This window comes from Protopterus annectens, chromosome 13.part0 (genome assembly GCF_019279795.1).
Source record: "Protopterus annectens isolate FY-2018-M chromosome 13.part0, PAN1.0, whole genome shotgun sequence".
Lineage (NCBI taxonomy): Eukaryota > Metazoa > Chordata > Ceratodontiformes > Protopteridae > Protopterus > Protopterus annectens.
This window is the reverse complement of record NC_056747.1, coordinates 637,363,050-637,385,549: the sequence shown is the minus strand read 5'-3', so window position 1 is coordinate 637,385,549 and position 22,500 is coordinate 637,363,050. Positions and strand designations below refer to the sequence as shown.

Sequence of the window (22,500 nt, the reverse complement as noted above, 5' to 3'; positions counted from 1 at the left end):
ATCTGATCAGTTTTTCATCCTAAGTTTTTAGAATGGGCTGTTTTAACGCAAACTATTTCTACTTGGATTTCAAAGGCTACTTGTTGCACTTTCCGTGGCAAGAGCCTTCTGTAAATGCTCATTCTACTAGCGCTGTGGCTTCTGGTACTTTTTTTTCCAAGGGCTTGGACACCAATTCTATTCTTAAAGCAGCTATCTGGGCTTATTTGCATACCTTTACCAAACACAAGTTGGGTGGCATTTCTAGAGCTGGTTTTGCTACTGCCATTCTTCATGGCTTCTTGGAGGGCTCTACTACTGCTTCCTCCTCCCAAGCTGCTGCTTGAGCTTTGGCACTCTATATGAACACTGCAGTGATGTATGAATACAAGGACATTAGTACACTTGTGTAAAATCTTACCATAACGGTGAATGTCCTTGGCTTCACCACTGCAATATTCATTCCCTCCCTCTATCCCCCTAGTCTTTTGCTTTCTTGGATGTGCAGGTTCTTTGGTTTTCCTTGGACTGGCGTTCCTACTAGGGGAAATCAGTTCTGAGGATGGTACGTCTGAACGTCCCCTTTATGCCCTATGCTACACGAGCATTTGGGTGATCCTACCTTAAAGCAACGGTAGACTTTGGAAGAATGGCTGACTAGACGCCTGGCTTCCACGGCAGGGAATCCCATACTTGATGAATACTGCAGTAGTGAAGGGAAGGACATCTACTGTTATGGTAAGATTTTACACAACTGTACTTTATGCACCCAAATGCGACTAGCTGCCTTGCAGGAGGAACAGTTATGAACCTGAATGCATCAAAGAGTACTTATGTTGGCATAAGGACTAACATTATGCTGCACATGCTTTGCTGTTACTATGGTGAGACTAGTCAGAGGCAACTTAATCGTGTTTGTGCTATGTTGTGGTCTCATAAAAACTTGTATGTATTTTTCTTTAGTATTGTCACTTCTGGACAGCAAGTGTAGACCGTTAAGTTCTGAAATGGGTATGGAACAGGAGGTACTACTTACAGCTGTTTGGTTAAGGGTGGTACTCCACTGAGGCAGTGTAAAAATAAGGAGGGAGGGGGAGAAGGTTATAAGCTTGTCAGAGTAACATGACTACCCTAGATGTGAATTAAGGGTCAACTGCACCCTTCTTTGTAGTTGTCCTCATTAAGGAGTTTTTTCTCCATGGCATCTTGTGGATGTAGTTTAGTACCAGTAAATCATTCAGTACTTCAGAATTTAATTTCCATTTTTCTACCATAGACAGTGAAGATTCCACTATTAAGTATCATATCTTTTCAGAGAATTCGAGAGACTGCATTATATAGTTTCTTGATGCCACCCACACTTTTCAGACCCCTTTAAGTTAACTGCTAGGGGAGAAAAATGAATGAAGAATTGAGCATGCTATGTACAGCAACACTACATAAAACTGGCGAGTACTATGTTTTGGTTAGTGACATGTTGCTATCCATTTAACTGTTGGCAGCTTAAGGACCAGCAGCTTAAGCCTGCTTTAAAGGTCTGTGACGGTACATTGTCAGCAGGTAAGTGAATAAAGCTGCTGCTCCTGGTATCCAAGACAGTGTGGGGAACTGGATACAAATTTTAAAATAAAGAACTTTTGTACATAATAAAGCCCTGAAAAGTACCTGCTTGACATAAGATCTAAAAGTTGCTACCAACTTGCAGTTAGCATAAACCAGAGTTTTCTTGAAAACAAAACTCTACAAGAAACATTATTTCTGGAGTGTTTAAGTTCCTGTATGGTCTTTTTTTACATGAGCAAACCACCTTGTACCTATTGTATCTAGTCTGTGCCATATGTGGGAAAGATGGCTGCACTGCTAACCTTAGTATGGCAATCCCTGTCGCTGCCATTTTGGAATATAACCTTTTAAAAAGCAAGCAATTCATTAATTGCACAGATCAGTAAGATGTTTTCTGGCTGGATTTAAATGCAAAATTGAGAGAGGAGCTTGACATATGTGCTGTTAAAGGGGAAGCAAGTAGAATCCGGGTAGAGTGGGAGAAGACTAGTTAAAGGAAAAAAGATGGACATGTTCTGCCCAACACCGAGTATTTTTAAGAGCAATTGAAGTAAAACAGGAGTGAATTGTGAAAAATGGACTCCAAGAAGGAGATAGTTAAATGGGAGGGGGGGGGGGGGAGTGGAGTGTAACTCTGCCTTATTCATCTTAAAGGGCTGGGGACAGCCTAATTTTAAAACTTTGCTTGTTCTGTATGGTCTTGGTATTTGTTTTCATTTGTGCACTTTACTGCTGTGAAGATGTTTTTGTTCCCATATGGGGGGGGGGGGTGAATAAGTACTGAAGGTAGAGACATGGTTGTCAGCTTGTACTGTCATGAACTTTCTTTTGTTTTTAGAAGAAAAATTATATTCTCGAACTAACAGTAAGAGGAGTAAACTCCACCATCACTGTATATGAACGGTTGACTATGAAATGCCGAAGCCAAACGTCTGGGAAAGGTGAGTCCTGAAATGTTTTGGTTTCTGTAGTTTTTGGAGATGGCAGTGAAACATTAAGGTGAAGGAATGATTAAGCAGTAGTGCCACATAATTAGAACTACAGAACTTTCTGCTGTAGAGGGCAGGTGCAGACCCAGGATAGCTAGCCTTCTGGTACTGCATCACTCTGAGCAGTGGCTGCAGGACGTTTGCAGGCAAATGGGACTCCACTTTTGAGCCGTTGTCATGGAGAACAATGTTTTCACTCCATTTTAGTGTTACTCTGACTTTGTACAAATGGATCCATCCTGGCAGTGCTGGGTACAACAGAGGTATACAGTAATGCAGGGAATATGAGTGGGAGTTTATATAAATACAAAAGAAAATTGATAAGAGCATGTAACTGTCAACATGGCTAATTCTCATTTTAAAAAAAAGCAAGCAAAAGCTTTAAGTTGAGATGTCTAGCAAAAAAAACAACTTGTAATCTTGAGGGCTGCCGTTTTATAAGGTTGGGGCCTAGGCTGACTTGGCAATGATGTAACCTTGTTGGCCAAATATGTTCAGTTGATGCAGGGAAATGGAGATCTAACACTGGAAGTTTCACCTTCATGACCTTTATTAAAGCTATCCAAATTTAATCAGCTTGGCATGTTTAACTTTCCCAGTCTCTAACTCCTCTGCCTGGGTAAGGCACCTTCAGATCACATCAGTTGAGTGAAGTTGCACACTGAGGACTCTCCCAGTCATTAGTTTTGGCAGTTGCACATTGTTTTATGAGTAAGACATCATAGGATTAGTCCATGCCTTACTTTTTCCCTGCAATTGGCTAGTTTTTGAGTTTAGCTTCCCTCATCCCAGTCTTCACACTGCATTTTTCTTGGACATTTGATGCCGTTTTGTCCCATGTAGACTGTTAGTGTAGTTCTTGAATTTGCCACTTGGTAGTAATTGTCATTGTGGTAAGAAACAAAATTCTGCTTTCCAGTCTGTCAAAGCCATTAGTTCAGCTTTCAGTGTTGATGGCTTCAGTGCCCTTGCTGTGATTCAGCAGTGCTGTCCTATGCTAGGTGTGGGGCAAACCTTTCACCCCAAGGTAAACACTCTCTCTTGTTTAAAGTCTGAGAAGTACACTTCTACGATGTTATATCTGTGTTAACTTCCAAGCATCTACCCTGAAAGCATAAAAGGGGTACAGCTGAAAAAATTGGGGACTGCTGCTTCCGGTCATGACTGCCCCTTTGATTTCCAAATCCCTTCCCTCACAGGCTGAGGAAAGCAGAGCCTGAGTAGGGAGGCACTTGTTAAGACTAGTATAAAACAACTCTGACCCAGCAAAGGCTTTAAAGATACCAGCCGTAGTCACAAATCGGACACCAAAGTGAAGCAAATACGTTTTTTATTCTCTCTAGCACCTCGGTGTTTCCACCTTCAAGGAATGGTTGATGTTAAAAGTTTGTATACTTCCATCAAACATGAAGACTGGTTAGCAACAATTTTATTTCATATGGGAAATAGCCCCTTTTCTTGCTTTGTAATTGATATGATAGATTTTTGTTTGAAAAATTTTTTATTTTAATGATGTAATGTATAGACAAACAAGGTATGGCAATGGGGGTGGCATTCGCCCCCATGTATGCAAACCTTTTTGTCTTTTTTTGAAAAAAGTTTTTATTTGATTTAATTTTTATGAAGAGATATGTTGATTTTTATTTTCGTTTTATAGATTTGATATTTGTGTGTGAAGGGGGGAAAGATGAGGTAGATGGGTCTATATTGGATATGCTTAAAAATCCATTTGGTCTATCTTTTGATGGACTTCAAAAGGGTAATAAGGTAGTATACCTAGACCTTATTTTGGAAGGTAAGGAAAATGGAATTTTCTTCTAACATTCATAGAAAGTTTATTGATGGCAATCAATATTTACATGCTACAAGTTGTCATCCCCCCCCCCCCCCCCCATGTTTTGGAAGCTTTACCCTATGGGGAGTTAGTGCGTGTTTCTAGATTGTGTAGTGATAGAAGTTTGTTGTTGGAAGAAATGGAACAAACTAATCGTATGTTTAGACAAAGGGGCTATGACCCGAAGATTTTGAGAAGCCCTAAGAAGAGGTTGGGGTTGATATGAACAAAGATAGAGAAGGGTTCCAACATAATAGGAAGAGTATACCTTGGAGACAAGGTTTTAATATAGAGGACGAAAAGTCAGTATACAATATTAAAAGTGAGGAAATGAGAGGTTTGATAGAATATTATTGGAAATATTTATTGGAGGATAGGCTATTAGCTAGTGTTTTAAGTAAAAAAAAAAAAACTTCATTTTCATATAAGAGGACGAAATTTAAAAGACATGGTAGGTTTTGCATGCTGAAAGTATAAAGAGCATTTCCAGCAAGGGGTACATTTTGCTGTAAAAGGTGTAGTAGTATATGTGCAAATGTTAGAACCATCTTTAACAATATGAATGGGGTTAGGTTTGAACCCAGGGACATCTATTCTTGTAGAAGTAAAGGAGTAATTTATGCATTAAGATGTCAGTGTTCACTTTATTACATAGGGGAAACTAAACGTGAATTTCGCATCAGATTTATGGAACACATTAGGGATGTTAAAAATAAGAGGACAAAATAGTTGCCTCACATTTTAGCATGTTGCATAACAGTGATACCACTTTGTTAGAGGGTACAGTTTTAGAAGTTGTAGAAAATATAGGTAATGATGTAAATATATTGAAACAAAAACTCCTATATAAGGAGAGTATTTATATTTTAAAATATAAAACTTTGGTGCCTAATGGCCTGAATAATGAATTGAATTGGAAATGTTTACTTTAAAGGGAAAATTGTTTAATGGGTGTGTGTAGATAATTGACTGTTATATAAAAGTGTATGTATTTTGTATGGCTTTGATATTTCTTGAAGGTGGAAACACCGAGGGGCTAGAGAGAATAAAGAACTTATTTGCTTCACTTTGGTGTCCGATTTGTGACTACGGCTGGTATCTTAAAAAGCCTTTACTGGGTCAGAGTTGTTTTATACTAAGGAGAGGGAGAGTGTTTGTAACTTAAGACTAGGCCTTAATTATGAAAGACAACTAGTGATTTGATCAAAGCTCTCCACTGATCAGATGTATAGAAAGTAGCTCCCGTGCAACGCATCCCCTTCCTGACTGAACAGTGTACGGTCTTTCTGATTCTGACCTCCATAAACTCATTCCCTCTTCTGCTTGAGCCTTTTGGGTCCAGGAGATTGGATTTGGTCCAGCTGCACTGCAGAGAGATGCAGAAGACTTTTTTGACGATGCAATAGTGTGCAACAGTTGTGTTCTCAAGATTCTCTTTACTGAGATTTGTGAGCCTCCTTTGATCTTTCCTTACTGGAATACCTTTAAGTCCCAGTTCCCACAGTTATTGGTCCATCCAACAATGTCTGGGGTTGTTTCAGGGCCAGACTTATCCCCCTAAGCCTCAGTCCTGACAGTGGTGTCTTCAACCTTGCCAGTCTCCTGCCAGTGCCTTGGTCACTAATGGCAGTCAAGTTCTTAAAGCTGACTTGGATGACAAACTGAGAGCCACCCACCTATTACTCTGTCAATTGGATCCGGAGGGGGGGGGGTCAGTTTCAGTCCAACTGGACTACAAAAATTGCAAAACACTTTTTTTTTTTTCCCCCATTTTCCACTGTGCAACAGTTGTGGTCCTAGTTATCATCCTGCCCCAATAGAGGGAAGGTTTTCTAGAGCACCTATTTTTACCAATATCTTCAGACTTTGTGCCCTGGCCTTTCCTGAATGGTATCCCCCTCGTGCCCTGGCCTTTCCTGAATGGTATCCCCCTCGTGCCCTGGCCTTTCCTGAATGGTCTCCCCTCGTGCCCTGGCCTTTCCTGAATGGTATCCCCCTCGTGCCCTGGCCTTTCCTGAATGGTATCCCCCTCGTGCCCTGGCCTTTCCTGAATGGTATCCCCCTCGTGCCCTGGCCTTTCCTGAATGGTATCCCCCTCGTGCCCTGGCCTTTCCTGAATGGTATCCCCCTCGTGCCCTGGCCTTTCCTGAATGGTATCCCCCTCGTGCCCTGGCCTTTCCTGAATGGTATCCCCCTCGTGCCCTGGCCTTTCCTGAATGGTATCCCCCTCGTGCCCTGGCCTTTCCTGAATGGTATCCCCCTCGTGCCCTGGCCCTTCCTGAATGGTATCCCCCTCGTGCCCTGGCCCTTCCTGAATGGTATCCCCCTCGTGCCCTGGCCCTTCCTGAATGGTATCCCCCTCGTGCCCTGGCCCTTCCTGAATGGTATCCCCCTCGTGCCCTGGCCCTTCCTGAATGGTATCCCCCTCAAGCTCTAATCTGCTAGTGTAGTTCTTGAATTGTAGTAATTGTCATTATGGATAGGAAATGAGATTCATCTTTCCAGTCTCTCAAAGCCATTTCACTCAGCTTTCCAGTCTCTCAAAGCCATTTCACTCAGCTTTCCAGTCTCTCAAAGCCATTTCACTCAGCTTTCCAGTCTCTCAAAGCCATTTCACTCAGCTTTCAGTGTTGATGGCTGCTTCTCAGTGCCCTTTGCTGTGATGTATGTCGACAGTGCTGTCCCCTTACTTTGCTCCTTAACCTTAATGTGGGCAGTGCAGTCCTGCTTTGACTGTACCAGTTTGCAGTTTGTTTGGGCTTGGTGCCTCAAGTCAATATCAACAGCCAATGTCTGAGCTTTCTGTTGAATGTATTCTATCCCTATATTTGGCAGCCAACCTTGAAGCCACAAACTTTGACCAGGATGTCAGTTTCACTGCTGACCTCTGCGTTTGCCATTGGGCTGTCCTGTTGTTCATTGGTGGTCTGGGGTTGACTGCCCCAGTTTAGGCACTGGGAACCTTGTCAATACTAATGATGCAGGTTGCCTTGCTTGGGCTTCTCGTCCCACCTTGAAAATATAGGTGGTGGCTCAGGGCTCTAAAAGCCTCTGTTACAGCTGTCACAGCTACCCACCCAATCTTATCCCAAAGAGTTGCAGGACTGCCCCATCAAGATGTCAGCAGAATATCTGGGACTCTAATTTCACCTTCATCCTCCCTGTGCCCACCATGAGGTTAAAATGCACAGTTGTGTGCATGATGAAGCATTTCAACTCTCTCCCTTGATAATTATCAGGTAGCAGACTTTCCACTGTTCTTTGACAGGTCCTGAAGCTCATATGAAGTGAAGGCTAGTTTGCACCTCAGAGTTGGAGTGGATCCTGGTAGATGGCATTCGATTAACAAAGTTCATCCTCTTACAGTAGATTCCCTATATCACTGTTTCAGTACTCTTCACTGAAGGGATCTCCTGCCAAGGAGAGGCAAACATCTGGCCAGTATACCAAAGCTTTCAGATTTTATAGGTGTTCTAAGTGACACATTTGCTCCCCACACAGGGTTAGGGTATGCAGGTGATGTATGGACACAAATTCTCAAACTTCTTTGCCAACAGTCCAAACACCATTATCAAACTCCCATTTGTTCTTGTTACCACGCCATATTCAGATAAATGCTCCACTGTTTGTTCCTCCTCCAGTTAGTTGTTCATGTCATCCAAGAAGGGAGAACTTCAGTGTGGAGGCAGATTCCTCATAGACGGTTATGACCAATGTCTTTTTGCCTAGGTGCTTCCCATGGCCATACACATTGCTGTCAACTGTTCCCAAGATGCACTCTAGTCATTTGTCATTCTCACCATATACCTCTAGAACCAACATCTTAAGTTGTTGACTGTAGGTGCTGTGGTGGAATCCTCCCATCCTGAGGGGCAGCCATCTTCTAAGTAGGCCAGAGAGTCTAGGCCTGATCCATTTCCTGTCCAGCCTCTACAGGACATTTCTGTACAAGCTGGTGAATGGTATGAATGTCTGGTGCATGCATTGGATTCCTCTGCCATGACCCTGTCAGAGGCTGGCCTAGATAAGTTCTTCCACTTTCTCGGAGCCTTTTCAAAGTCTGCTTCAGATGTTGAGGGGGGAACCATAACAGATTTCCAAGGGACTGAGGGGAGGGGGGTTTCCTCAAATCTTTGGAAGAGATTGCTGCTATGCTCACTGAATCCTGCCAAGGGGCTGAGCCACTGAGGATGGTTAGGGTGGATGTCCCTCTTAAGAAAAAAGACCAAATGCATTACCCCTATTAACTATCCCAAACATGAATGGCCGTATTTTTACTTGGGAGTTTGTTCAATGCCTTGATGGCCTTAAAGCTTACTCAAGGGGTATCTGTCCTTGGTCTTCCACACCTGTTCATATGAATCCAGATCCCTAGTCCTCTTAAGATATAGATGCTGAAGAGGAATCCTCTGCATACCCCTCAAATTCCTTCTGTAGACTATTGCTTGGAGGAAGAGTATTTGAGCCTGGATTCCTCATTTGAAGGATTTCCACTTGTATGATGAAGTACTTTGAGATTGCTTCCAGGTCTCTGGCATTCGAGATGTTATGGGCTTTTACAAATAGTCACCTAAGCCTTCTGCAGCTCTCCTGTTTTGACACTTCTACCTCCTCTGTAGCTCTTCTCAGCTCCTGGCCCCTAAGAAACCTAATGAATTTTATAAGGTACCTGAAGGACTGCAAACTTGTTTAAATGTCCTCCTGACCCTCTGATTTCAGTCTCAACTGATGAGCCTTTTAAACTCTTGCCATCCAAGCTCCTCCTTATAAGGATAGTAGAGCTATGGAGAAGTTGGGTAAAGTATATGCTGCTGCCACTGTCATGTGGGGCTATTCATTACTATATCCTTATGACCCAGGTATGTCTTGACTGTCCTTTCTCAGGTGACTAAGGTTGCTGTCTGGTCTGTCTGATTCAGAAGGGAAAGCTTCAGCTGTTTACCTCCTTGGGTCCACTTCCCAGGTTGCTTGTTGTACTATAAAATCCAGCTACGATGCTTCTGATACTTCCCAGGTTGCTGGCTTTGGTTCTGTGATGCAGTGGTGGTGGTGGCTTCTACAGGCCTTGTCTGATGAAGCCAAACTTCTGGATGCTCATCTGGAAGCTTTTTGGGACAGCTGCTGCTGACCCTCCAAGTCCCTCCAGGATGAGGGCAAGGCCATGCAGGGACTAGAGCATATTTTTGTCTCCCTTGTATCCAAATTCCAGAGGAATTGCCCTTAATCTGCCTTTGTCTCCAGGCACTTGTTAACCTCCTAAATGTAAGAAGGGGGCATGGCATATTCCTCCTAAGTCCACTCAGACTATTGCTTATCAAAAGCCTTGTTTTCAGGACAAGCCTGTTTCTATTTGACATTTTGCCTCCTGGTCCCCAAGGCCAGGTCCCCTGGTCTGTCTGCCTTTCACTCTCAAATTGGCAGTAGATCTCCGACTCTTGGATGCTATCATTTGTCAGGGGTATTATGATATGGAAATCTCTGCCCTCCTACATTCCATAGCAATCTCCAAACAAGTTTCTCTTTCCAGAGGTTTTGCAGTTTGTTTTTGATCAGGGCATCATTCAACCTGTTCACTAATCAGAGTGAGACTTTTTTACTCCAGGATATATGTCCTCAGAAGGAGGGGACTTTGAGACCAGTTCTTGACTGGTGTCTCTTCCCCCACCCCAACACCTTTCTCAGTGTCCCTTCCTTCAGTATGCAGTCTCTTCAGACATTGGTGGTTCCTCTTTCCCAGGCTGCCTTAGTTTCTGTAGACTTCAAGGATGCTTATCTTCACATCCTTATTCTTATTGCTTCCTCATTTTCAGTTCTCTGCTTTGCCCTCTGGCCTTCCTACTGCCTCTCAAGGGTATTCAAAAAATGCCTCACTCCTGCCTTTTGTAGCCTTTGAGGGATGTATGTATTCCCTTTATCCAAACAACCTGCTTATTCAGGCTCCTCCCAGCAGTTTTCTACAAGATCTTCACATCTCTTGGGGTTCACCATCAATCTCAAGAAGTTGATGCTTAAACTTCCCAGGATCATATTTTCTCTGTTGCAGGATACAGTACATTTCCATGTTTGTCTTCTGCTCCCAAGCTTTTTTTTTGGTTGACAACCTAATTAGTGTCTCCTCCCTCTGTTCTGTTTACAGCTTGGAAATTTCTCAGGTTCTGGGGATTTATAACCTGTACCATTCCCATGCTTCTTTTTGCTGGACTCCAGATGCGGAAGCTTCAATTAACTCAAATTGGTGTGGCTTCAATATTGCCATTCCCTAGAGTTTGCATTCCTTTGCTCCCTTATCTCAAACTGTTCAGATGCCTCAGAGCTGGCTGGGCTGCTTCTTGTGGCCCTCAAAGTTCAGGGTCTCTGGCCTCAGAAGTTAGCTCATATCAACACAAGAGATATGGGTCCAATTCTGGTTGTACAGTCCTTTCCATGCTTTCTCCCCATCCCCCCCTTGAAAATCTTCTCTGACTATACCACTGTGATGTGGTGTATTAACAAGCAGGTGTTACAAGATCATATCTCCTTTGCAGACTGGATATTCGGGCCAGGGATCTGGCTGTCTGTTATCAGAGGAGTGTCTGCATTCCTTTAGAGCACAAACTACTGGCAGACTGAGGTAGAGAACACAGGCTCATGGATGGACACTTCACAGGGATGTGTTCCTGGACATGTCCATTGGTGGGATATTCCCCTGGTAGATCTTTTTGCCTTCCCTCTGAAGAGACAACTTCCTGTATTCTGTTAGTGCCAAATACTTTGATTTGGAAAGTGGTTGCCCTGTCATTGCTGTGGAAGGGAATGTTTGTGTGCCCTTCCTCCCCTTCCTTTGCTGCACAAGGTCAAGCAGGACTCTCCCAAAATCTTGGTCAACTCCCTTTTGCCCAGACACCACTGGTACCCCCTTTTTCATCTGGCAAGAGGCAATCGCCATAAGTTACCTCACTGGGTGATCTTCAAACACAAGACAAGGGATCTCTTGTCCATCCTCATCTGGCCATTTTTTTAAATAGCATTGTGGGTGATAGGTGCCTAAAAGGGATCAGAATTCCTCTTTTCAGAGAATGTCCTTTGAGTTCTGCAGGAGGCCAGAAAACCCACTACCAGAAAGTCCTATACCTATGGAAGATTTTGTTTGGTGTTTTCTGTTGCCATCAGGATCCCTTCAGTAGGGGTTTCTGTGGTTCTTTCACTTGTCATCTGCTCCATGCTTGCTTGGAATATTCTTCAGTGTTCATCTGTTCACTGTCTGTGGTCAAGCAGTTTCTTGAAGGTGTCTTTCATATCGGGCCCCAGAGAAAGCCTGTTCATCCTTTTGGGACCTCAGTTTTGTTCTTGAAAAATTAACTCTGGCTCCTTTTGAACCTACTAGTTCAGTTGCCTTGCAGCTTTGTACTTGGAAGACCATTCTGTTAGCTCTTACTTTGACCAAGAGTCTGAGCTTCAGGCTTGCAGCCATTCCTCCCAGTTTTTCAGAAACTGTCTCCATACTAATCCTCTTATGCCCAAGGCAGTTGGTTGTCTAAATTGGTCTACTCAGCTTCTCACTGGCAGACTACCAAGTAGGAAAAAGGTTTTGCACACTGTGGACTTGCATAGACAGCACAGATATTTGGATAAAACAAAGGTCCTTCACAAATCTGAGCAGCTTTTTTTCATCCCAGGACTTTGGGTTTAGCTGTTTCCAAGCAAGCCATCTTCTCTATCTCTAAAGCTATTTTGTTCCTTTCATGGCAAATGCCTTTCTTTGTAAAGTCACTTCTAGGGCAGTTGCTTCTTGTGCCCTTTCAACAGTTTGGACACACATTCCATTGTTGATGCTGTTTGAACCTTTGTTTGCATTTTTACTATGCATTACAAATTGGACAATTCCAGGGCAGGTTTTGCTAGAGCTATCCTGTATCTCTTTTTGTAGAGGAATGTTCTGTGCTGCCTTCCAAATCTTGGCTCTTATAGTATTCACTTAAGGGAGACTATAACAGTGATAGGGAAGGACATGTTACAGTTGTGAAAAATTTTACCATAACAGCAGATATGCTCATCTTCACTATTACAGTAATTGGGCCCTCCTTCCCACCTCTGTTATAGCTCTGATCCCAGTCTTATTACCATCCTGACAAAGGGATTTTCCATTCCTCTCCCTTGTATTCTAGATGTACATGTTCCACATTGTCCTTGGGGGAGGGGGGGCTTTCATCCCTCTTGGGACAGTTCAGTTCTGAGTATTTGCAACCATGTCACCTTTATACCCTGTGTGGGGAGCATACATGTATATACAATATCTACAAAAATCTAGAGGCTTTGGTATATGGGCTGAATGTTGGGCTGTCCTTGGCAGAAGATCCCTTCAGTGAAGAATAGTGCAACTGTGAAGAGAAAGACATATATTATGGTAAATTGTACTTTCTGCCAAACAATTTTATGGCAATGTGTGAAAGAACCCTGACATTGTGACTTTTATCAGAGACCAGATAAGATCCTCCATCCAGGAGCTGTCATAGCATGTATCAAAATCCCTTAGAACTTTTCTGCTCTTAAAGCTCCTGAGGCAAAGGCTGGTCAAATGTCATGCAATGGAGAGACTAGGGAGGCATTTTTTTCCAACCTTTTGTCTGTTATATTGGAGCATTAGCCTAAAAGGTTCCCACTTTTGGAGGGAGCTCACAGGTGAGAACTGCACACAGATTGGGTTGAATTTTCAGGCTTTCGTTATCTTTTTCCAGGAACGAACAAAACCCCCCATGAATTGTGGTGTGCATCCTACAAAATTTCATTAGCTTCTTGCCAGGGCCAGAAGGGATGTGGCTCCTTCAAGAATGGCCGCCACCCAGATGCGAATGTTCTTGACGGACTGATCTTGGACTCTGCCAGTGGCCAGCATTCTGTTCCCAGAGGCTTTGACAAACTGCTGTCATCTGAAGGTTGTTGGACGATTTGTGTTCTACCAGAAAGTGTGGATGGCCATCAAGCACTAGTGGATAAGAGACCTAATTCTAGATGCTATTTTGTGCACTTTGTCCTAACGCAGTCTGCCTGAAATTGCACTCAAGATCTGTGGCAAAGTTGGGGACTGTCTTTGCCTACTATCAAAAAGCATGCAAGAGGTTTTGCCAGACCATGGAGGGGGTGGGATGATACAAGGTTCATTTACCAAAAAGATAAGTACCTCCAGACCCATTTTAGGTCTGAACATCTTAAACCAACATCAAGAAAGATCTCTTTATTTTGTTTTACCTGGATAGTCCTGATCTCAGTGGGCCATTAACAGAAACAGGTCTGGTGAGTAAATGCTGTGTAAATAGCTATACAGTGTAATACAGACATGCCTTTCAGTTTTAAAGTTTGTAGAAATATGCAAGTGACGGGCAATGAGAGTATGAGTAAGTAATGTATATATTGTCACTCTATGAGCTTAGTCCATTGTTGCAAACTAGCTTAAACTAGTAGTAGGAGAGAGATTTGAAATGAGGCAGGTTAAGGAGGGAGTAAATTTCAGATGAGTTGCCAGGATGTTTAAATCCAGGTGGAGTGAAGAGACAGGAAAGGTAGTGGTATGATGGTAATTGATGCATATAGGTGATGGATATGCAGAGACTAACCAGCTTCAACAATAAAAATGTACAATTGTACAGAGGAGGAGGTTATAATGGTATTTTTGAAGTGCTCCCTGACAGGTACTTTAAAATAGCCCCTTGGAGGAGTTTGTTACATGGGTGAACCTTACAAAATAGTTAAGGTAAGAGGAGAAGGTGGAACCCTTGCTCAGATTTAGAATATTGAAGCTACAGATTCCTGATGAGGGGACTTAAGGTAGGTCCTCATGCCATACATTAAGACACAAGTAGTGCTGTAAACTGCTGCCATAGAGAAGAAGCTGATGGACTGTTTGAAAATGGGCAGGAAGTATATGGCCACCCCCTAACAGAGGATGTTTTTATTGGCTTGTGGAGCTGAGGGGAAATTAATCTACACCTAGCAGAAGTGTAACATCCATTGTTGATTGTAGGTGAGGGATACAGAAATTGACGGTACAGAGACCATATCTCAAATTTGGAAGCAGATGTCAATAAGTTGCATATAGTTATGGGGGAATGTTTTGGGGTGGGAAAACAAGTAGAGGACATGGGTAATCATAAGGGGGTACCAGGAGCATGAAGCATGCTCAGTAGCACACAGATTAAATTTTTGCTATAGTCTTGGAGCTGGTTTTAGATCTCGATAGTGAGATGCAGAACACTTCAGGACATGCCACTTAATCTCAGGAAATCTCCACAAAGGAAAAAGTGGGGGCAAAGGCCCAAAAATACCATTTTTTAAATATTGATCATAAATGTAGAAAGCTGTTGCAACAGGCTTTGCATTATGATCATTTTTCTGAAGGTGAAGTCTGAAACTCAGTGCTTTTCCAGTAAACCACATTTTTTGAACAGACCAAAAGAGGCAAAAGTATGAACATCTGCAAAATACTAACAGTTTATGGAGTGAAATTAGGATTACAGTGGAAGAAGCAATGCAGTAAAGGAAGCAAAGGTAAATAGGCTACAAATGAAGACAAGAGGGAGGTTGTATTTAATGTGACCACGCTGGTAACAGTTTGAATAACCCAGTAGAGTAGACTGGGTATTACACAGTATGGTAAAGCAGGGACAGATGGTAACATTGGTAGAAATGGTATGGCACCACTGAGCACAATAAATGGAGATTTTTCAGCACTGGCTGAGACTACATGGGGAGGAGAGGGAATGGTCATATTGGCCAAAACGTTTTTGTAAAAATAGAAGTGGAATGAAAATATTAAAAAAAAAAGTGTTAGCATGGATTTAGGGGATGGATATGAAGAGTGGTTACACAAAAATAGGTGTATACATCTGTGTATGCCTCCAAACACCGGATTAGGGTACATGAGAGCTTTAACAAGAATAGAAGCTGAGCAAGAAAAGTTGGATAAAATGGGGGGTTGGGAGTTTGTGTGAATAATAAAATTTAATGGTGGACCAGGAAGGTTGAGATTTTGTGTGTGGGGTGTGTGTGTGTGTGTGGGGGGGGGGGGGTGTGGCGGTGTGACTTCAGTGGGAGTGATAGGTAAATGGGATGGAGAGGACCATCTCAGTGGGGGAGGAAAGCAGGTGAGACCTCTGCATTAGGAGTCTCGTGGAGAAGTGACAGATTCAAAGGGCTAAACTGAGGTAAGGAAATGTACTGTATCAAAATAGGCAGAGATTACTGCAGAGTTGATAGAAATGGTAAATGAGTTTTGATGCTAGGAGTGTCCACTGTATTCATGTTGACATGCAAGGTACTTCACTGGGCCTTCTAGTATCTGTCAGATGACAGATCCAATGGATACTTCAGTGAAAATATTTAAGTACAAAGAGAATCTCCTATGGTAGACTTTACAGCCTTTTTCTTGACCTTTTTTCAAGATCCTGTACCTCTGGAGACTGGCAGTGAAAGCTTATGCTCGGGGGTGGGTGGTATTTGTAGCAGTTGGCCCAAGGCACATGGTCATTTCAGGAAGTTGGCCCAAGGCACATGGTCATTTCAGGAAGTGGAGTTCCTCATTTTTTGGAAATGAGGGCTGTATTTTATGTAAGCATTTTGGGACACTCTTCTGATGCAACTGCCACATATTCCACACCATTTGAGGTTGCACCACAGCCATGTCGAAGAGTCTTGTCCCCTGTGCTGAGAGAGTTTGGCAATGGAAAATTGTTTCCAACCAGCCAATAGTAGCATCCCACATTCCTAGACATGTTAAGTTAATACATTACAAAGTTGCACTTGTTAGTGTTAGAAAAGCAGTGACCTTAGACTTCCCAGAAGATCAACAGCCAACTTCCAAGAGCAGCCGATCCTATAGACCTCTCTAACATTCTTTTCGAATATCGATGCTCTCTGAAGGCCTTTAAATTACCAGTTGAATTAATCTTCTCTCTACATGCACATGAAAGTAACTCCTGCCTTCTTTGCTTGTTTTTCTCCCAAGTCCAACAAGGTGTAGTTTGAGGATTACATTTATTAGACCTTGTGTATCCCAACAGCCTATAATTTACTAAGAATCAATTGGATCCATTAGTCTGTTGTCCTTTATAATTTTAAACCAAGTAAAATAAAGGGATCGATACCGGTGTGAACTTTCTCCGTTTTCTATCCATTATATATCTGCACATGTATGACCAACTTTGTTCATTCTATATACATAACAAAATCCTGACCCATACTCCCTGGCTGTTCTAAAATCTTGCCATTTTAATCTCTTGGTGATTTGGTTCTGTTGCATAACATTCTTTCACCTCTCTTCTCACTTGTAGCCTCCCCGGGCCTCTGCTGAAAACAGACCTGTGTCCAGTCGGACTTTCTTGGTAAACGTAAAATAAATAAAATTAAAAAAATTGTACATTTTAAACCTTTTTCATTTGTCTCCAGCTTCATCAGTTAATGCTTCATCAGTTAATGCAGTTATTTAAACAAGGGTACTCCAGGTTATCAGCACCCATATACATTACCTGACTCCTTTAGTTAAATGAAACACCATGTCTGCTAGCCCAGATGCATAGCTCATACTGATAAGCCTGCATACAAAGTTAGTCATTCAGTGAAGTATCCCAACCTGCCACCTCATCTGCAAACTTGGCAGAACACCCTAGTACTTTAAGAAAAGTTGACTGAAATAGGAAGGATCCCAGTAACATGTCTCCTCATACACCTCTCCCTATATTGAATTCCCAGGAATGTATTTCTCTTGTACACTAGCAGGCTTTGTAGTCCCAGATAAATAGCTTAGAAAGGTACCCATCAAGAAATATTTCCGATGGTGGTTTTGAGCTGTGATAGTTTGCATACAAATAAACCAGAGATGGGCTGAACAAGGATATATTGGGGCACTTCATGTTCCCCATCTGTGAGTGACCGATGCTAAACTGGGGGTAATTTGTAGTTACCCATCCAGTTGGCCAAATTACATTTGAAAATAGTAGAAGTACTTTGCTTTATGTGGCGTGGAAGAATGTTCCATAGAAACAGTATTGCAAAAGAGATGGAGATGCCTTGAATGGGGGTGTGATGCCATTAGATTTGCAAATGTTTATAAGCTTGACAGAATAGGGTTTGTTGAATCTCTACAATGTAATGATAGCCTCTCTACCTAACGAATGCAGAGCACAGTGAGACAATTGCATTCCTTTTATCTGGGCACAATACTTCTAGATGTAAGCTGGTCAATGAAAAAGGGCTACCTGCAACAGTGGATATGTGGTGATCAAAAACAGTTCATAGTCTACCACAGGTTCCCAGATCCCTAACTAAAGGGAAACATTTTCAGGACTATGGTGTTTATGTACATTATGCAGATGAAAACTACTTTTGGCAAACTGCTGTCCCATAGTCCTGCCATGCCAAGTCCAGCAATCCTCCTCTTTGTCCTTGAATTTGGAAAAAAAAAAAACTTTAAATCGACCACAAAACCAGTGTTGTGCTAATTTCCACCCATCGCAACTAAACCTTCTGTACTTGCTATTTGTATGCTCTTAATGCAGAGTCATGGGCTAGGCTTAAGCTTCACAGCCCACACTACCAAGTCCTCTCTCAACTAAAGTTCTGTAGCATATTGCATTTACTTCTGCCTGCAAAGCAGTGGCCAAGAATGTCCTCCCTAGACTGAAAATTCTTCCTGTACTGTCACTCTTATAACACTCAAGACTTCAAGTCACAGAGAATAAAATTAACAGGTTTGCTTTGCTTGTTGCCACTATTGTAGACTACAGCCTTCTAAATTATGGGTTGCTGAAATGTCCGCTTATTTTCTATGTACCTTACTATATACAGTTCTACATTATTGCTTCTGGCCCCTCAGAAAAGAACTCCAGATTGGGAAGCAGTCCTACACCATAAGAAGTCCAACTATAACTTAATGTCACTCAACTGTCCCTTTTAAACAGTCATTGATGAACATCTCAAGAGTAGGTCCTTCTCTTTTTGTTTAAAAAAAACAAACTAGGCATCGAGGTACTTTTATTAAGTTGAAAAAAATTCCTTCCTGGGAATCTCTTCAAGGAAGTTTGTTATAAATGCTTTAGGGATAATGGTTAACTTCTAAAAGCTTAAAATGCTAAAAATTGAACCTCAGCTGTTTTCCTTTGCCATTTAACTCATGTATTTCTTAGTTTCTAGGTATAACTCTATTTTTAAATTTGAGTTTTGGAAATTCAGTCTTAAACCTCTAAGAAAATTTCTTAAACTGATTTTTAACCGATGTAAATTGATAAAGTAGCATGTCTGCATTTGGTTAAATCCACTGCTAATTATAAAACCTAAGAGCAAACCAAGTTCCAGATGGTTGTGGTTCAGTCCATTCTGCCCTTTCTGAGCAAAGAAGACTGGATGTACTCCATATACCTTCAGGATGTGTACTATCTCCTAAAAATAAACAGATGATCCAGAAGATTCTTGTGCCTCTGGCTGCGAGTTGGTCATTACTGGTTCTGAGTGCTGCCCTTGGTCTCACCACAGCCTCCAGGGTGTTCGTGTATGGCAGTAGTGGCAGCTCACTTGACTGCAGGGATAGTGCATACTAGAATGGGCTCATCACTGCTCCAATCAGGCACTAACTGGTACAAGCCTGAGACAGTGTTAGACTTGGTCAAATCTAGGAGTAACTATCAATCACAACAAATCACAATTGCAGCCAACCTGGTCATCGAAATTCATAGGAGCAATATTCAACAGTCTCTATGGTGGCATCACTTCCCTTTCATAAGTACAAACAAGAAATCGGGTAAAGAAAATTTGCATTACCAGTATTTCAGCCCAGTTGATTCTACAAACTCTGGCCTCAATGTCTGTGACAATAGCTTAGTTCTTTAGCAAGATGCCCATGAGTTCTGCAGTGGATGCTACAAACACAATGGTCAATCTCTCAACCTATGTCAAAGGATAACTCTGCTATGCAAGCTGCATCTCTCCTGGTGGATGTAGTCAATTGTTGTTAGGTCATCCATTCTCCCTATGCCCAAGGTCACAGTGACCCAGATGCTTCCCAGATTTGGGGGGGGGGGGCATTTTCTGGTGAACTGTCCAAGGTGCTTGGTCCCCTGAGGAGGCCAACTTGCATGTCAGTGCTCTAGAAATGAGAGCGGGGCTTTTGGCATTGCAATCATTCCAAAACTTCCCCCTCAGAATGATTGCAATTCAGAAGCACATTTGGTAGTATGGTACATAAACAAGGAGGAACCAGATCTTGCCCACTATATCGAAGCCCTGAGGGTGTGGCAATGAAGCATTTCTTCCAACCCCTTTCTAATTTCAGTGCATATTCTGGAAGTCCATTGTGATACTAATATGAACCTGCTCAGATCTCAATGAGCTGTCTCGGCAGCAAAGGTGATTGACATGGTTTCCCATCAGTGGGGACAGCCTTGCTGCAATCTGAGTCTCTCCTAAACAAGTGCAGTGGCTTTTGTCCTAATCCCCTCTGGGGGAGTCGGAGGGATGCTCTACTCCATGATTGACCCCCCCCCCCGGTCTTCTATACACTTATCACAGACTCCTTTTAAATTCCCAAATTTCTTAAGATAGCAGCCAGACTGAAGAGCAGAGTGATACTCCCTTGCACCTTATTGGCTTTGAAAAATTTGGTTCTCCTTGCTTTCTACTCTTCTGTACCCACCTTGGATGCTGGATCAGACTCCAGACCTGTCTCACCTGACTGGCATAATTCACCCAGACATCATAAACCTTATTGTGGTTTCTCTAATTCTATTGATGGCCAGGGTTTACTATCCTTTATTCGAAGTAAAGTCTGTCTACACCACTTCGTTCGAAAATCGGAATGTTGATGACTGTAGGCAATGTCGAGCGCTATTGCTGAAATACACATCTGCCCCTATCTCGACCCATGTTGAAATACATTTCAGGTATATGATAGTAAACCGATGGCCAGACAACCTATAGTGTCTTCACTTGTCTGTTCTATTGTTATCCTGTAGGCCCTCTACACGGAAACTGTGCAGAAGTGTAAAAAAAAAAAAAAAAAAAAAAAAAAAAAAAATTGTTGGGCAGAGCAGAATCTGGTAGAACCCCTCTCTGCTCTGATGCATTATGTTCTAGAATTTTTAGTGAACTTATTTAAGGAGGGTGCTAGTTTGACAAGTCCAACTCACAGCCAATTCACGTTTCCATGTAGGGTTTAAGAATTCTTCTGTGGTTTCCTCTAAATTATGCAGAGTATTTTTGAAAGGTACTCTACTTGGACTCCCTTCCATAGATCCTATACCACCATGGGATTTAAATTTGATACTGCAAGCCTTGACACTGTCCCCATTTGAACCTTCAGCTAAATGTAATCTAAAATTCTTAAGTTGGAAGACCATCTTTAGTTGCAATTTACATGTGCTAGATTTCAGAACTTGCTCCCATATTTTCCCCAAGGTCAGGGTCACCTTGCTTACCTATGGTTGCTTCTTACCTAAGATGGTGTCAGTTCTGCATTAACCAATCCATTAACCTGCCAGTAATCTTCCCAAACTTTGCAAATAAAGGAGACTATTCATGTTCATAGACAGTCGTGCTTCTATCTGCACAGAAGAAAACAAATTGATCTGTTTCCTTTGCTCAACACAAGATTGGTGAATTGGTCACAAATGTAACTATAGCCAGGTGGTTGGATTGCATCTCATTTGTGTGTACTAAATTGAGTTTTCCCTACCAAAATCATTAAAGGCTCATTCAACTAGATCTATGGTTACTTCTACTCTATTCCAGTCTAGAGCATTCACAGGCAATTTGTATAGCTGATACTTGGCCAAATCCTCATACCGTCATCGCGCATTACAAATTGGAGCTGATATTGAGGGGAACAGTGGCCTTTGGCTCTACCATACTCTGGAATATCTTCCTTGGAGATCACCAAGGAAATTGGAAAGCTGGGGATACTATATTTCATACATTGAGGAATGAATGAAAATTGACATCTGATCAAGTTATGTAATTAACATAAGGTTCCATTTGTGTTGTCCATTTTCATTCCCCACCCTCCATCCCAGTCTGTTTCCCTCAAATGACTTCTGGAGGAATGAGCTTAAACAACAAGGACACACCATGTCCCTTGTGTTGAACTGCAGATATGGTAATTATTTCAGTCTTTCTCTGTCAAGCTGTAAATAAGACCTGAGGGGAGTTGGGCTTGGTGCATTGTGTGTAGAAAAGGAGCTTGAGAGTTTGGTCTCCACAAGCTGGAGTAACAGCAGAGTCTGATCAGTGTCTCTGATGGAGCCCATATGTTGAAGAATGAAAATGGACAAAACAGATGAAACATTATAGTAAGCATGTCACTTGCAGTGTTGGCCTCTGAGACCAGGTCATGACTGGAAAGGGTCTTTGGATCAGTCTAGCTACCTGGTTACTAAATAGTAAGTTAAATGTGGTGACAAGGCGAGTTATACTTGCCAAAGGTTGATTATACACTACTTGGCATTTTATATTGGTGCATAGTTGACCAGCTATTTGTTGGAGACCGTCCTTATAATGGCACATGGTTTTCAGTCATCTGTGAACACTGGTAGCCACAAAAATTTAACACTTTGACCACTGAGATGCCAAAGTGGTCCAGTGACTGAAGACTGGGGTGTATTGCTAGTGACTGGTCTCTTTGGAGTATAGCTGTCGACCCTAATTTTTCTGCATTCTATTTGTGAACCAGTTTGCTGTCAGTTAAATAAGGATTGATATTTATGTGGGAGAGGCTGTACTACACCTGTGTGTGTGTGGTATAGTGACAAATGCCTTGGTGAATTCTTGGGTAGTGTGCACTGTTCTGCTCACCTCAGGAACTTTTTTCCAATAAGTCATTCAGGTTAAGTAGACTGGACCTGCCCTTGAATCCAAATTGCATTTAGTAGTCTGCAGGTTGCCTGTATTCTTGTATGTTGATTCCCCATTTTTTTCATAGACTTGTAGATTACTGGTCTGTAATTGCCTGGGTGCATTGAAGCCCCACTTTTTTGAGGGAATAACACTTGCTATCCTCCATTCATTTGGCACAAGGCCTGTTTTGTGGCTGATCGTGTAACTTCTACAGGGGTCAGGCAAGTAATGTGTCAGCCTGACCCATTGGCAACCTTGGTATGTTAGTTGGCTTCAGAACCTTTG

The 22,500-nt window shown here is 42.2% G+C and overlaps 1 protein-coding gene across 1 annotated transcript in view; it reads left to right on the top strand.

The window, feature by feature from the left end:
• Positions 1-22,500, top strand: part of LOC122787549 (zona pellucida sperm-binding protein 4-like) — a 403,617-nt gene that overhangs the window by 87,856 nt on the left and 293,261 nt on the right. The window contains exon 3 of the mRNA XM_044054323.1: positions 2,381-2,483. Coding sequence (XP_043910258.1) covers positions 2,381-2,483 — 103 coding nt within the window. The remainder of the gene's footprint in view (positions 1-2,380; positions 2,484-22,500) is intronic.